Source organism: Myotis davidii, unplaced genomic scaffold, assembly GCF_000327345.1.
Source record: "Myotis davidii unplaced genomic scaffold, ASM32734v1 scaffold194, whole genome shotgun sequence".
Lineage (NCBI taxonomy): Eukaryota > Metazoa > Chordata > Mammalia > Chiroptera > Vespertilionidae > Myotis > Myotis davidii.
Window position 1 is genome coordinate 1555820 of NW_006286673.1, and position 12095 is coordinate 1567914.

The 12095-nt window shown below is 55.4% G+C and overlaps 1 protein-coding gene across 1 annotated transcript in view; it reads right to left on the bottom strand.

Moving 5' to 3' along the window:
- PFKP (phosphofructokinase, platelet) overlaps positions 1 to 12095 on the bottom strand; it is a 63772-nt gene that overhangs the window by 8572 nt on the left and 43105 nt on the right. The window contains exons 10-16 of the mRNA XM_006758149.2: positions 11691 to 11816; positions 9878 to 9942; positions 9283 to 9352; positions 8950 to 9096; positions 7110 to 7180; positions 5878 to 5965; positions 4950 to 5102 (exon numbers count right to left, since the gene is read on the bottom strand). Of these exons, the coding sequence (XP_006758212.1) occupies positions 4950 to 5102; positions 5878 to 5965; positions 7110 to 7180; positions 8950 to 9096; positions 9283 to 9352; positions 9878 to 9942; positions 11691 to 11816 (720 nt within the window). The remainder of the gene's footprint in view (positions 1 to 4949; positions 5103 to 5877; positions 5966 to 7109; positions 7181 to 8949; positions 9097 to 9282; positions 9353 to 9877; positions 9943 to 11690; positions 11817 to 12095) is intronic.

The window sequence follows — 12095 nt, forward strand, 5'->3', positions numbered from 1 at the left end:
GGGGGCCTCCTAAGGTGGAGATCCTTGTCCCCGATGCTGGGAGCAGGTTACAGCCACCGACTGGCAGAAGAACATGCCCACAAAGCGGCTCCCCTGTGAGGCCAGTAGGAACATGTGCATCTCTGCACCAACCCCGCAAAGGTCAGGCGCCCGAGTGGCCCCGGCCGTGAGCCAAGACCCCGCTCTCTGTGAGCCACAGGGTCAGCAGTGGCCGCTGGCCAGCACCCTCCGCCGCTGCTTGCAGCTTAGGCACGCCGTTCCTAACTCCTCCCTCCGCATCACCTTGGTTGTGTCTGAGGGTCCAAATTCCTTTCTTCTAAAAATAGTACGGTATTCCAGCCAGTCTCAGTTACTAAAAGCAGTCCTGACAAGTGAGGGGGTGGCACGTGGTGGGGAGGGGCTGGCTCTGGGTGAGAGGAAGGAATCAGGGAGGGCAGATGCCCCCGCCTGGCCCAGACGCCCCACCAGCTCCACCAGCCCCTCCGGCCTCTGGTGAACCTTGACCCCCTCCAGTGGCTGACAGATGATTCTCCGAGAGAAATCTTTGGGTCCTGTCCCACAGGAGGAAAAACCCCACGTGAAAGTTCCAATGCCACTAACGTTGCACCACACTGGGCTTATGAAAATGCAAGTCGAATGTGAAAGGATAAAGTGGCACTTGGAATGGTGCAAGATAGAAAGGACTCTGGATTTGTGGCTTTGTCAGTCCTGTCCCGTTAACGGGCAAGGAGGTAGCCTCCCATGACTTGGGCTCCCAGGAGGAGGAGCCTACGTAGGCTGGACTTGGGGTCCAGACCAGGCTGGCCAGGGCCAGGAGGGTTCCCCCCGCAAAGCGCACACCGGTGGCAAAGCTGGGTGACATGTAGGTGCAGCTGAGGGCAGAAGTGGGATGGGAGTGGGAGATGCTGACGGTGCCCGCAGAGGCATGAAGGGGGCACCCGCAGCCACCAGCACCCAGTGACTTCTCCAAGGGTGGCCAGTGGCTGCTCTAAGGGTCTGCCTATGAGAGAATTTTTCCTGAAAGCAGCAACTGCAAGGCCCGTTGGAGCCTCCGGCTTGGGATCGAGGCCATCCCCCTGCTGGAGGCTGCGGGCAAGCCCACCTCCCGCCACAGCTTTGTGAGAAAAGGAGCAAGAAGCTCAGACGTGCCCATCAGTTCGAGAGCAAGAAACTCCGGGGAGTGGGCCTAATGCCAGCCCTTCCTGTCCTCTCCCCGCATCCTCATTCGGCCTCACAGGGGCTGTGCCACTCAGCGGGGCCCTGAAACAGAGTCAGGGCTTTCACCAGACGTGATGGTCTGAAGGAGGTGCCGGTGCCACTGCCAGGCGGTCACCGTCATGGCCCCACAGGGAGAGGACCACGCCCACAGCAGAGGCCTGTGCCCACTCACCAGCCGCGTACATCTGACAATGACCAGGGCCTGACACTGAGTGGGCACCGGGCGGGTTGGAGCTCGGGAAGGGGCATCATCCCAGGGACAGAACTGGGGTGCCAGAGCATCTACAGAGATGAAGGTGGGAAAACCGCCCTGTCATGGAAAGTGTGACGTAACCTCCCACTAATGGAACAAAAGGGAGTGATCATAAATGTGGCTCCTTCATTCGGGAGGCTGGCCAGATCTCCCCTCTCAGTTTCCACTTGAGTTCATCCCGGTGGCAGTGCTCCCGGGGAGGAGGGCATCCGGGAAGCAGCCCCAGGAGAGTCCTTACCTCCACCAGCGAGTCCAGGGCAGTGTCACAGGCCAGGCTCAGGTCTGTGCCTGGGACACTGTTGCTGATGGTGGCAGGCAGGATGCAAATGGGGATGCAGAACTCCTGGTGGCTGCCCCGTGCCTGCGCGAACGTGATTGAGCTCTGGGAAGCCTGAAGCAGCAGTGAGGGGGCCGGCAGGCGGCGGGCACCTCACCTGCCATGCGCAGGCGGGCGAGCTCCTCATGCGTGTCAATGGGGACAGAACTACGGCCAGTGCTGTGCGGGCGCAGGGCAACCTGACCGGGCCGGGCACAGGCCTCGGCACAGGGACAACCAGTGCAGGGGGTGTGGGGTGCTGGCCTTGGCAGGGTGCTCACTGCCCAGCACGGACGCAAGCAGGAGGCAGCAAAGCAGGGCCGATGCGGCGTTGGGGTTAGTGGTGGGCGAACAGCTGGCCTTTCTAGGCATCTCCAAGGGGAGGCAAACCAATTAGGGCCTGGCCAGTCTGGGGACCTCCCACAGGGAGTGGGGCGAGGCCCTGCCCGTTAAGACTCTGCAAATGACCCCCATCAGTGAGGTGGCCACCACGTGGCCATGTCCTGTCCTCTGCCCTGTGCAGGGGGACTGCCCCCGCATGGCCCTTAGCAGTGCTTACACAAGCAGCATGGAGGAGCCCGAGCCCCAGGTCGCTCTGGGACCCCAAGGAGAAAGTGTATGGCTCTGATGTCGAAAAAGCAAGCTGTTCTTGGGGACATGCAGATTTGGATCACCTGCCTCCAGTGTTGACAAAGCAGTTCATTACTACATAGGTCCACTGTCCACCATCCCCGCGTCCACGGAGCTCCAACACAGCCAGCGTTTGGTGGACATGTGTGGGCCAACAGTCCCTTGATGGTTGCTATTTATCCCCCTCGTGCGGCCAGTGCGCACAGCAGGAACGCCACGTGGGAGGCACGCCGGGACCCTGCTGTCCCATGGTTCTCTGAAACGAGTCACCTGTGGCCTGGGAGTGAGTGGATGGTGGGCCTGCGGGGGTTTAGTCCAGGGAGCCAAGAGGAAGGTGAGGGGGTCACTCACCTGCCTGACAGCTGCTATGTCATCACCCACCCCCGCTGTGTTGCCTCAGGGTCCGAGGGGAGACACGTGACAATGGCATGAAGTGACCCCAACACTGGAGCTGTCTACTCCGAGAAAAGAGACGGGATGGATTTATAGGGAAACAAGCCTGGTTCCGATCTCTTCCCTCACAATTCCAGCTGTCAGCAGGGCTGTGGCTGAGGCTGCCTCCACGACCTACACGGCTGCACAGAGCTCAGCACACGGCACTGTGTTCTGGCTGAACAGTGTCTGGCTCTTGGGGTGGACAGCACCCATTGGAAAGCCCGAAGCCACAGCTCTGGCCCAGACACCTGGCCCCTTTCTGACGGGTAAGTGCACTGAGAGCAGGTTCCCGCGACGCACCTGTGAGCTAAGTGCTGGCAAGAGAGAATGGCTGTGAGGACGATGACTCAATATGCAGAGACACAACAGCTGATAACCTGAGACCCTCTGGGTTTCTCACCTTGAGCACCTTTGGCATTCTGGGCCTGAATCCAAACCTCCTGAGAAGGACTCAACCTCATTTTGGCTTTAACAAACAGAACGCTGGAAGAAACAGCAGTTTCTACACACTGTGTCCATCCCTTGGTCTGTACAGCCCCAGGTACCCTGAGCAGACCCACGAGGGGGGCATCCTGCCTTCCCATCGTCCCAGATCACCAACCAGAACCAGAACCGTGGCACCACCGAGACCACCTGGCTCACCTGGCAAAGGCGGCCTGGCCCGTCACCAAGGCCGGGAATCAAGCCTACAACCTAGATATGTGCCCGTGATTGGAATTGACACCGGGACCCTTCAGTCCACGGACTGACACTCCATTCTCTGAGCCAAACCGGCTACGGTTGGTTCCACATTTTCAACAACATACATGTAAGTATTACTCCCTCATAATCTGGGTGGGGGCGGGGGATTCTTTGTAGCAAAGGAGCCTGGAATTACAAAGCCGGAGAGTCCTGTGTGGGTGCCTAAAGTGGGTATCAGATACCACAAGGAAAAGAGGCCAGCCTTGGCAAGACCGGCAGAAACGCTGATCAAACCCAGCCCACCCCACAGGACAGACAGGACCTTGCGATTCACAGCTGGGAGATCCGCGAGGAGAGGACTAGTCGGAGCAGGGGAAGCAGCAGGGAGTCACAGGCAGCAGGAGCAGGGCCAGCAAGCAGTTAGGGGCACGCACACACAGCTCGGGCCTCCAGCGCGAGGACACGGCGACACAGGGCGGGCTTTTTAGTAAACAGATCGCAGAAAGTTTAGGAAGCTCTCAGACAAGCAGTAAGCATTACTTATCAGTGAATTTTATTTTAAAAGCATTTCTTTTTATTTACCAGCACTAGAAACAAAACGGATGCCATGGGTTTAAGGGGGAAAAAATCTTAGAAAATCATTCACAAGACCTAGGTCTCAGAAGGAAAACTAAACTTCAGAATTTACTGAAAACATGTAGGCACTGAATTTTTTTTTTTTAAAAAAAAGCTTTCTATGTTAGATGCTGATCTGCAAACTCACATGGGATTTCCCAAGTGTGACTTGCAAATACAATAATAAGGATACATTTCTATGTTATTGCCATTTAACAAAACAAAACAAAACAACAAAAACAAAAAACAAAACAAAACCTTAAATAGCACCAATATTCTATAGATGTAACTTAACATCCCCAATCTACGATGCGGAGAATGATGCTGACGGGCTCAGGTAAAAGAATAATGAGCGCCAAAGAGGGGTTCAGGTCAATGAATAAAATTACAAAATATTTCGCTCAGGTTCTGTCCTCAAACATCAAAGCAGGGCCATCGGACCCAGGTTCATCACAGCTAGGTGACAGCGGCTGGAAGTAAATGGGGCTCAGCCAAAAACCCCCACAAAACTAATTTGAATGATCGTCCAAATCACAAAGCACTGCAGCCAAGTGTCGGAGCTGCCATTCTGTCCCGCAGGGACACGGTGCCGGCGCAGCCCGGGGAAAGACGTGGGACAGATCTTTGGGAGCTGGATCGGAGAGGGTCAGATTTTTAAAAAATACTTTTCTGGAAACAAACCAACGCCCCCGACCCGGCTCGCATCTCTAGTGCACTGGTAGATAAAAACGGGCCAGGCGCCCTCGGTCAGTGCCCTCAGCGAGGGCCCGCGGCACCTGCTTTGCTGCCACACAGACTTACGTCAGTGATGGTGTTCAGAGCGGTGTCGGCACCGATGCTGAAATCAGACCCCGGCACGTTGTTGGACACGGTGGCGGGAACCATGACCATGGGGACACAGAACTCCTCGTGCTTCCCCCGGGCGGCTGACAGTTCCAGCAGCCCCAGGTAGCCCTGTGGGACAAGAGTGCACAGTTGGGGGGCGGGCAGAAGTGGGGCACCAAGAGGACCACTAGGAAGTCAAGGTGGAAACACATGAAGGTCACAACAGGGACAAGCAGTTCTTTAAGCACCAAGGGGCCCAGGGGATGTCGTCATGTAGACGTAAGACCAAGTCTCTCATTGGCAAGTGTCTCGGTAGTTGAGACTCTTGCATTTTCTTGAAAGGAAACCATCAACTGATCTTGGTTGAATAGAAGAAAAAAAATGCCGACTGGCATGGCTCAATGGTTGAGTGTCGACCTGTGAACCAGGAGGTCACCATTCTATTCCCGGTCAGGGCACATGCCCAGGTGGGGTGTGCAGGAGGCAGCCGATCAATGATTCTCTCTTATCATATCTCCCTTCCTCTCTAAAATAAATGAAAATCTATGTTTTAAAAAGGAAAAAAAATTAAGGCCTACAGTCCAATATGGGATAAAACAAATGAGCTGGCCACATAACCTCCTTCCTCTCTGGATGGCCATGGACTGCAGCCTCAGGGGAGACTCATTCCTGTTGACCTGGAAGGCACCAGAACTCACAGGACAGATGGGCCCGTCCCGGAGTCAGGGTCGCCTCCCGCTGGGTGAGTCCCACCACCTGCTACGCGCTGCCTCACAGTTGTCCAGTGGCAGTTGGGCCTGGGGCGCTATGACCCTGTTCGGTGGGGAGCTTGGTGGAGCCGGCACGGGCCACCACTCAAGCCTACGGGTGGAAGAGCCAACCGGGAACGGAGCCGGTGACGTACCTCAAACCCCCCAATGATGAGCAGCGCGTTGATGCTGTGGGTGCGCATCTGTGCAGCAATGTCTTCCAAGTACTTCGCAGGGAGGATCCTGAAAACAGATCAGGAGAGATGAGGCCAGACAGGCTCACAGGGTGGACCAGGCACCACCAGCACCCTCAGGGCCGCCTGCCCCGGCTCCAGGTGGCGCTGGGAGGCACCTGCAGTGGGAGCCAGCTCCCTCCTCCCTGTGGCTGGGGGGCAACTGCGTGGGGGAGCAACCCATGGCAGGGTGGCCAGGGAGCAAGTCCCTAAGGAGTGTATTTTCAAAAGAAAACAGGGAGAAGCTTCCCAGCTGTCCAGGAGCTTCACCTCAAAAGAATTCTGCAGCCTCATGAGAAAAAAAAAAACACACCCTAATAACTTGCAAATATTCACAACAAATATCATTTAAAGGGAAACTTCCAGTTTTATACTTTGTCCAACTTCATCTCCTTTAAAGTCACACCCACTCATATTTGCACTCCCATTTATCACCTGTTTCACACACAGCCAAGTCAGGCAAATGACAGACTCTTCCCAAGAGCCCCCCAACACCAGCCCAGCCGTTCCATTTTGCAGCCTGGAAGACACTGTGCCGGTGCTGTTGGTAGACTAAGAAGCAGCTGCATGGAAAACATATCCAGGCCTGGGCAGTCAGGGCACCCAGCAGGCGTGTGTCATGGCAAGGGTCCTCCCAGCGTCTAAGATAAAGCTCTCGAAGCATCGTCAGGAGGGGCTGCCAGCTCACCCAGAGCTTTGCCAGGACGGCACATAAAGCAAACGGTGCCTTGTTAAAATGCATATGCTACCAGCAGCTATGGTGAGAAACAGAGGCTTCCTGATTCAGAAACATGTTGGGACTGGCCTCCAGTGTGGGTGCCACTCAGCTCAGTACCCAGGCACTAAGCCACTGTCCACCTGCTCTGATCATGGTCTACACACACGGTCCCTGCAGCTCAGTGATGTCCCTCATCCTCATCACCTCCACTGAGGTAGATTCCCGCTGGCCTCCGGCTTCCTCTATCCGGGCCCAGGAGAGACTTGGGAGCACAGGGTCTCTTCTTGAGGGTGGGTCCCAGCCCCAGCCCTAACCACTGGGGCCTCCTGGGTGGGGCCAGGCTGCGGAGCCTTCCCAGCACAGGCCCCAGCTCCTCCTCTAGAATGGGGCCCTTTCTTCCTCCTAAAAGCAGGTCCAAATCAAGGAGGGAAATTACCGTTTTGTCCCAAGAATGGAGCCGCCTTGTCCGGTCCAGCCTCCAACATCCGACCAGCCGATTTCTTTGATCTAAGATGCAAACAGGGAATGAGATGGCTCAAGTGAGAAAGGAAGGGGATTACAAGTTTTACAGACACCTCAGAGGTCGGCACCCCCGGGCGAGCTGCCTGTCTGTAGGTGTCCATCGTGATGCCGAGGGAGTCACACAGAGCCGTCGGCGACGGCAGCCCTCCTGCCCCCGGGGCATCCCCGCAGCTTCGTTTCCATCAGTAGAATAGACTGACACTTTAGTTGGCCAAATTCTACCACTGGGAATTAAAGGAAAAATGAACAGTATCGTGTGTTTTTAATTGACATAAATTTTTAAAAAAACTTATTTAATGAAAATTTTTAAAAAACCAGAAGGATAGATGATGCCAGCTGGGTGTGTGCACCCTCCCTCCGCACGCCCATCTCCTGGGCTCGGTCTCTCCTCTCTCCTCTCAACAGCAAAACCCTTTCCTTTCACACCCTCTCCATGCCATTACTTTAAGCACCACCTGTATTCCGGTGTCCCCAACACGCATCTTTAGCCCGAGCCTCTTGAAGGCCTGGACCATGACCTGTCTGCTCACTGGCCACTTCCCAGAGATGCCCACCAGACACACATTGAACACCTCAGCGCCTCTTACATTTCCTCGCGTCCATCAGCTGCAACTCAGGCGACAAACAGGCTCATTCTCACCTCTGTTTTTCACCCCTGTGCATATTTAGGGACCAAATTCTACTGGCTCTGCCTTCGAAATGCACCCAAGACCCTAGAAGACGTCTCATGGACGCCACTGTGGCCGGATTGGACCACGCCCCCCACACCTCCTGCCTGGGTTACAGTGGAAGCCTCGCAACCAGTCTCCCGCTTCCCACTCCTGCCCCACAGTCTGTACGTGCCAGGCCCCTGCTCAAAACCCGTCTTCTCAGAATAAAAGCCAAACTCCTTACAGTTCCTATGAAGGACCTGGCCCGTCTCCTCCCCACCTCACCCCAACCTGCTCTCCTGCTGCATCCCATTAGCCCCTCCCACCTCTGAGCCCCTCAGGCCTTTGCACTGTCCTGCCTGCCTGGGACAGCACCTGCTCAGCCCTTCATCTGAGACCCCTCCCAGCTGCAGATATGCCCACCCCTGCCCCAGGGCTCATCCAGCCCCTCTGTGTGGCCCCTGTAGCACTTCCTCACCTGCTCTACACTTGCACGGTCTATTTTCACTTACCTTCACCTCTCTCCCTAAGATGAAAGCTCCACGGAAGCAGTGGTTTTGTCTGCTTTCTTCACAAACTTAATTCCACAGCATGAGAACTCAGTAAATAGTCGCCAAGTGACCAGGTGAACTAACCCTGTGGACAGGACGCACCGAGTTGAGAGTGCAACCGCGGTCAAGTTACTGTCTCTGTCCAGTTTTCTCTCAAGGAAAATGGGGACGATATCTCAGATTTACTGTGAGACCTACACGAGCAAGCACATGTCAGTCTCACAGGAGTAGAAAGACCCTTCCTTAGGATGGGACCCTAGAGCAGAAGTTCTCCTTTAAAAGCAGGTACTGTGTCCTGGCTGCTGTGGCTCAGTTGGTTGAGTGCCATCCTGTGCACCGAAAGGTTGTGGGTTTGACCCCCGGTCAGGACAGGTGTGAGAGGCAGCTGACTGATGTTTCTCTCTCTCTCTCCCTCTCTCTCTCTAAAATCAATAAAATCACATTTAAAAAGATACACAGTTGCTGTGTTCCTGGTGGGGCCTGAGGTCCCCCACTTGCCCATGACTTTCCCATTGAAGACATCACTCCACTGGGCACCTCCGGAGGGACCCACCTGGCCTTTGGCAAAGCCCTCGAAGCCATCATAGATGGCAAACATCTTGTGTCCTTCTGAGATGCCAACCCGCACAGCCGAGCGCACGGCCGCGTTCATCCCGGCAGCCGGCGCGCCCACGTTGATGACGGCCACGTTGAAGCCACTCTGTAAGACAGGGGGCACACCGCACCTGTCACAGCTGTGTCACTGCTCCATGCACCCCTGGGAGGGGGCCCTGCCAAGCACCAGGTGCCAGGAGTGACTGGCCAAGTGCAGGGAGGTGGCAGGGGACCCGGGTCAGCGGGAACCGTCAGGAACACCCCTGGGAGCCGGCAGGCAGCCATCACCCACCTTGGTGATCTGGGAGTCTGGCTTCTTGATGGCGAGCTGCTTGTAGATGTTGAGGTTGCCCTCAAAGCTCCTAGAAGAGAATGACTCTGTTGAAACAAATTTAGAAGGTGCAGGGAAGCAGGGCGCAGAGAACAGTGGTGCAGGGAGCAAGCAGTCTGCAAATGCTGTCCTGTCCCTTGGGGGTACCTGGGTCCTGCTGCCCTCGGGGGGGACACGGTATGTGGGGCATATACATCATGTAACTGGGCTAAGGGACAAAGGCGCCCAGTGCTTCTCAGGTTTCTTTGCCAACACTCTACCCACTTGCTACTTCCTATCTTAATCTTATTACATTCGATGACCCCCTGCCCAAAATAAACAAAGAAATAAACCTTCCCCTGCTAACTATTCGTCCAGGCCCTCAACCTGGGTGAAGAGCAATGGCGCCTGCTTGCCATCTTCATTCTGCCTTCTCACAGTGGGACCGGACAAGCACACCTCGTGGGGCCTTCTGAATGAATAACCCCACGGGCCTTCTGAGCGGATAACTTCCCAGGCCTAAGGAAGGGCCAGGCCAACAGCACACGTTCCAGGACAGAGTCCCCCTCAGAGTCACCTTCCTCGGAGCTGCACGGCGTTGCTGAATCTCCTCTCATCCATCGCCTTCTGGACGCCCTGGGTCTTGAAAGAGATGAAAGAGGAAGACAGCAGGGTCAGGACTCAGTGCAGCCTGTTGCCCAGCTCGGTGCCTCCACCTCGTCCCCGTCACGTCCCACCTCTGCGGGCCAGCAACCTGGGGCGGATCCACAGTGGGCCGCAGCTGGCCTGGCACTGCCCGGCTGTGAGGGAGACACTGGGGCCACTAGCTCAGGCCACATCATTGAGGAGGATGAGGGGGCACCGCCGGCCACCCCAGGCAGAGGTCCTGAGATCTTCGGGATTTTGCTCTATGAGAGCAGAGGCAGAAGGAAATACATCTCTCGCATAAGGTCCTGACAAATTCGCAGGTGGATTCTGGGAAGGAAAAAGTCAACAGGACCTGGGAGCTGGGGACCCGGATGGGGTCTCCGCAGGCAAAGGGAAAGGCGTGCAGACGACACACCCAAGTAGGACCTTCAACCCGAGGATATCGGGTAAGTTATTTATTTGGTTTCCCCATCTGTACAATAAGGAGAACACCCCCTATCTCTAGTGTCATCTGTGGCTATAAAACATGCCAAGTTTGCCCTGGCCACTGTGGCTCAGTTGGAGCCTCCTCCCATACACCAAAAGGTGTGGGTTCGATCCCCAGGCAGGTCATGTGCGGAGGCAACGGATTGGATCCATATTTCTCTCTCACATTGATGTTTCTCTCTCTCTCTGAAAATCAATTTAAAAAATCATTTTATAAAACACACCAGGCTCTTAAGAAAACACCTGGCACACAGCAGGTGCCAATGAAGGGCTCACTGTGGCTTTTGTGAGCCATCTGGCTAGTTTACCGTAATGTAGGGTCATTTGGAGGACAAGCCAGATTGTACCTACATGTTTATCTCTGAAGGGACAGACGCATTATCTCACTCTCTCACAGACATGCACGCAAATACATGTACACACACACGAACATCCTCACATACAAACACACATGCACATGCACTCATGTACACATATGAACACACTCACATGCAAACATGTCCAGGCATACATGCCTAAGATAAAAATACATATGTATGCACACACAGAGACACACATGCAAACACATATAGACATACATATGCTTAAACAAAAAATACCTTTGGACACATACATACATAACAAACATAGACACACAGCTTAATTCCCTCCCACAGGCTTTGAAGTGACGTGTCTAAGGTAACTTCCAACAAGCCCCATGACTGCGTTACATAATCACCCCTCTGTATGTTATCAAACGCATGTACTTCAGAGCTGCTGGGAAAGACCAGGTAGGACGACAGTCATGAACAGACTTTGAGAAATGAAAGATAAGAACAGTTTCTAATGCACCTCACTGCCACCTCCCCTTGTGGACTCAGGTGGGGAATTACAGCCTGGCCCTGGAGGAATGGCCCCTGAATTAGCCAGGCCAGGGTCACCCGACAAAGTCAACGTCCTTGGGAACAGGATGGAAGGAGCAGCTGAAATCTGAGGAGCTAAGGAGGCCCTGGGCAGCCCCGCGCCCCCACGCCCCCCGATTCCTCCCAGCCACTCCCAAGGACCCTCCCAGCACAATCTTCCTTACAGCTTAACCTCCCGTAAAAATGAGCTCAGAATTGAGACAAGCAACCAGTCTGGGTGATACGGAGCCAGCTGCCATGCCCACAGGGCAGCGCCACACGTCCTGGTGAAGGTCATCTAACTCCCCTGCGCTTGGCAGCCACAGACCAGGAACAAGGTGCCTGCTGTGCCTGCACGCCCCTTCCCCAGCTCACCATCTGCACGCATTCCATCAGGGGCAGGCGCACAGCCTGGTTCCCGTTCAGCGACACCACGCAGGCCGGGGTCTCTGGCGTGGCCTGCAGGAGGGCGACCACGGCCTCCACCCCCATGCGGCTGGCCTGCAAGTGACATTCATGAGAGTCAGAGAAGGCCCACCACCCGCCGAGGAAGCGTTTTCACTGGAGACCCCTCGATGCTCCAGGCAGGGGCATCCATGCGCCCCTGTCCCCTGTGGTTCAGACAGCCCCACTGTGTCCTAAACACATCCGCCTCAGCTGCCTTTCTGTTCTCTGGGACTGAGTACAGTTAGGTACCCAAGTCCTTCCTGCTTAACCCACTTCCAACAGAGAGATTTAGTCTCCACTCAGAACTGGTGGGGAGTGGAGGGGAGAGGAGGG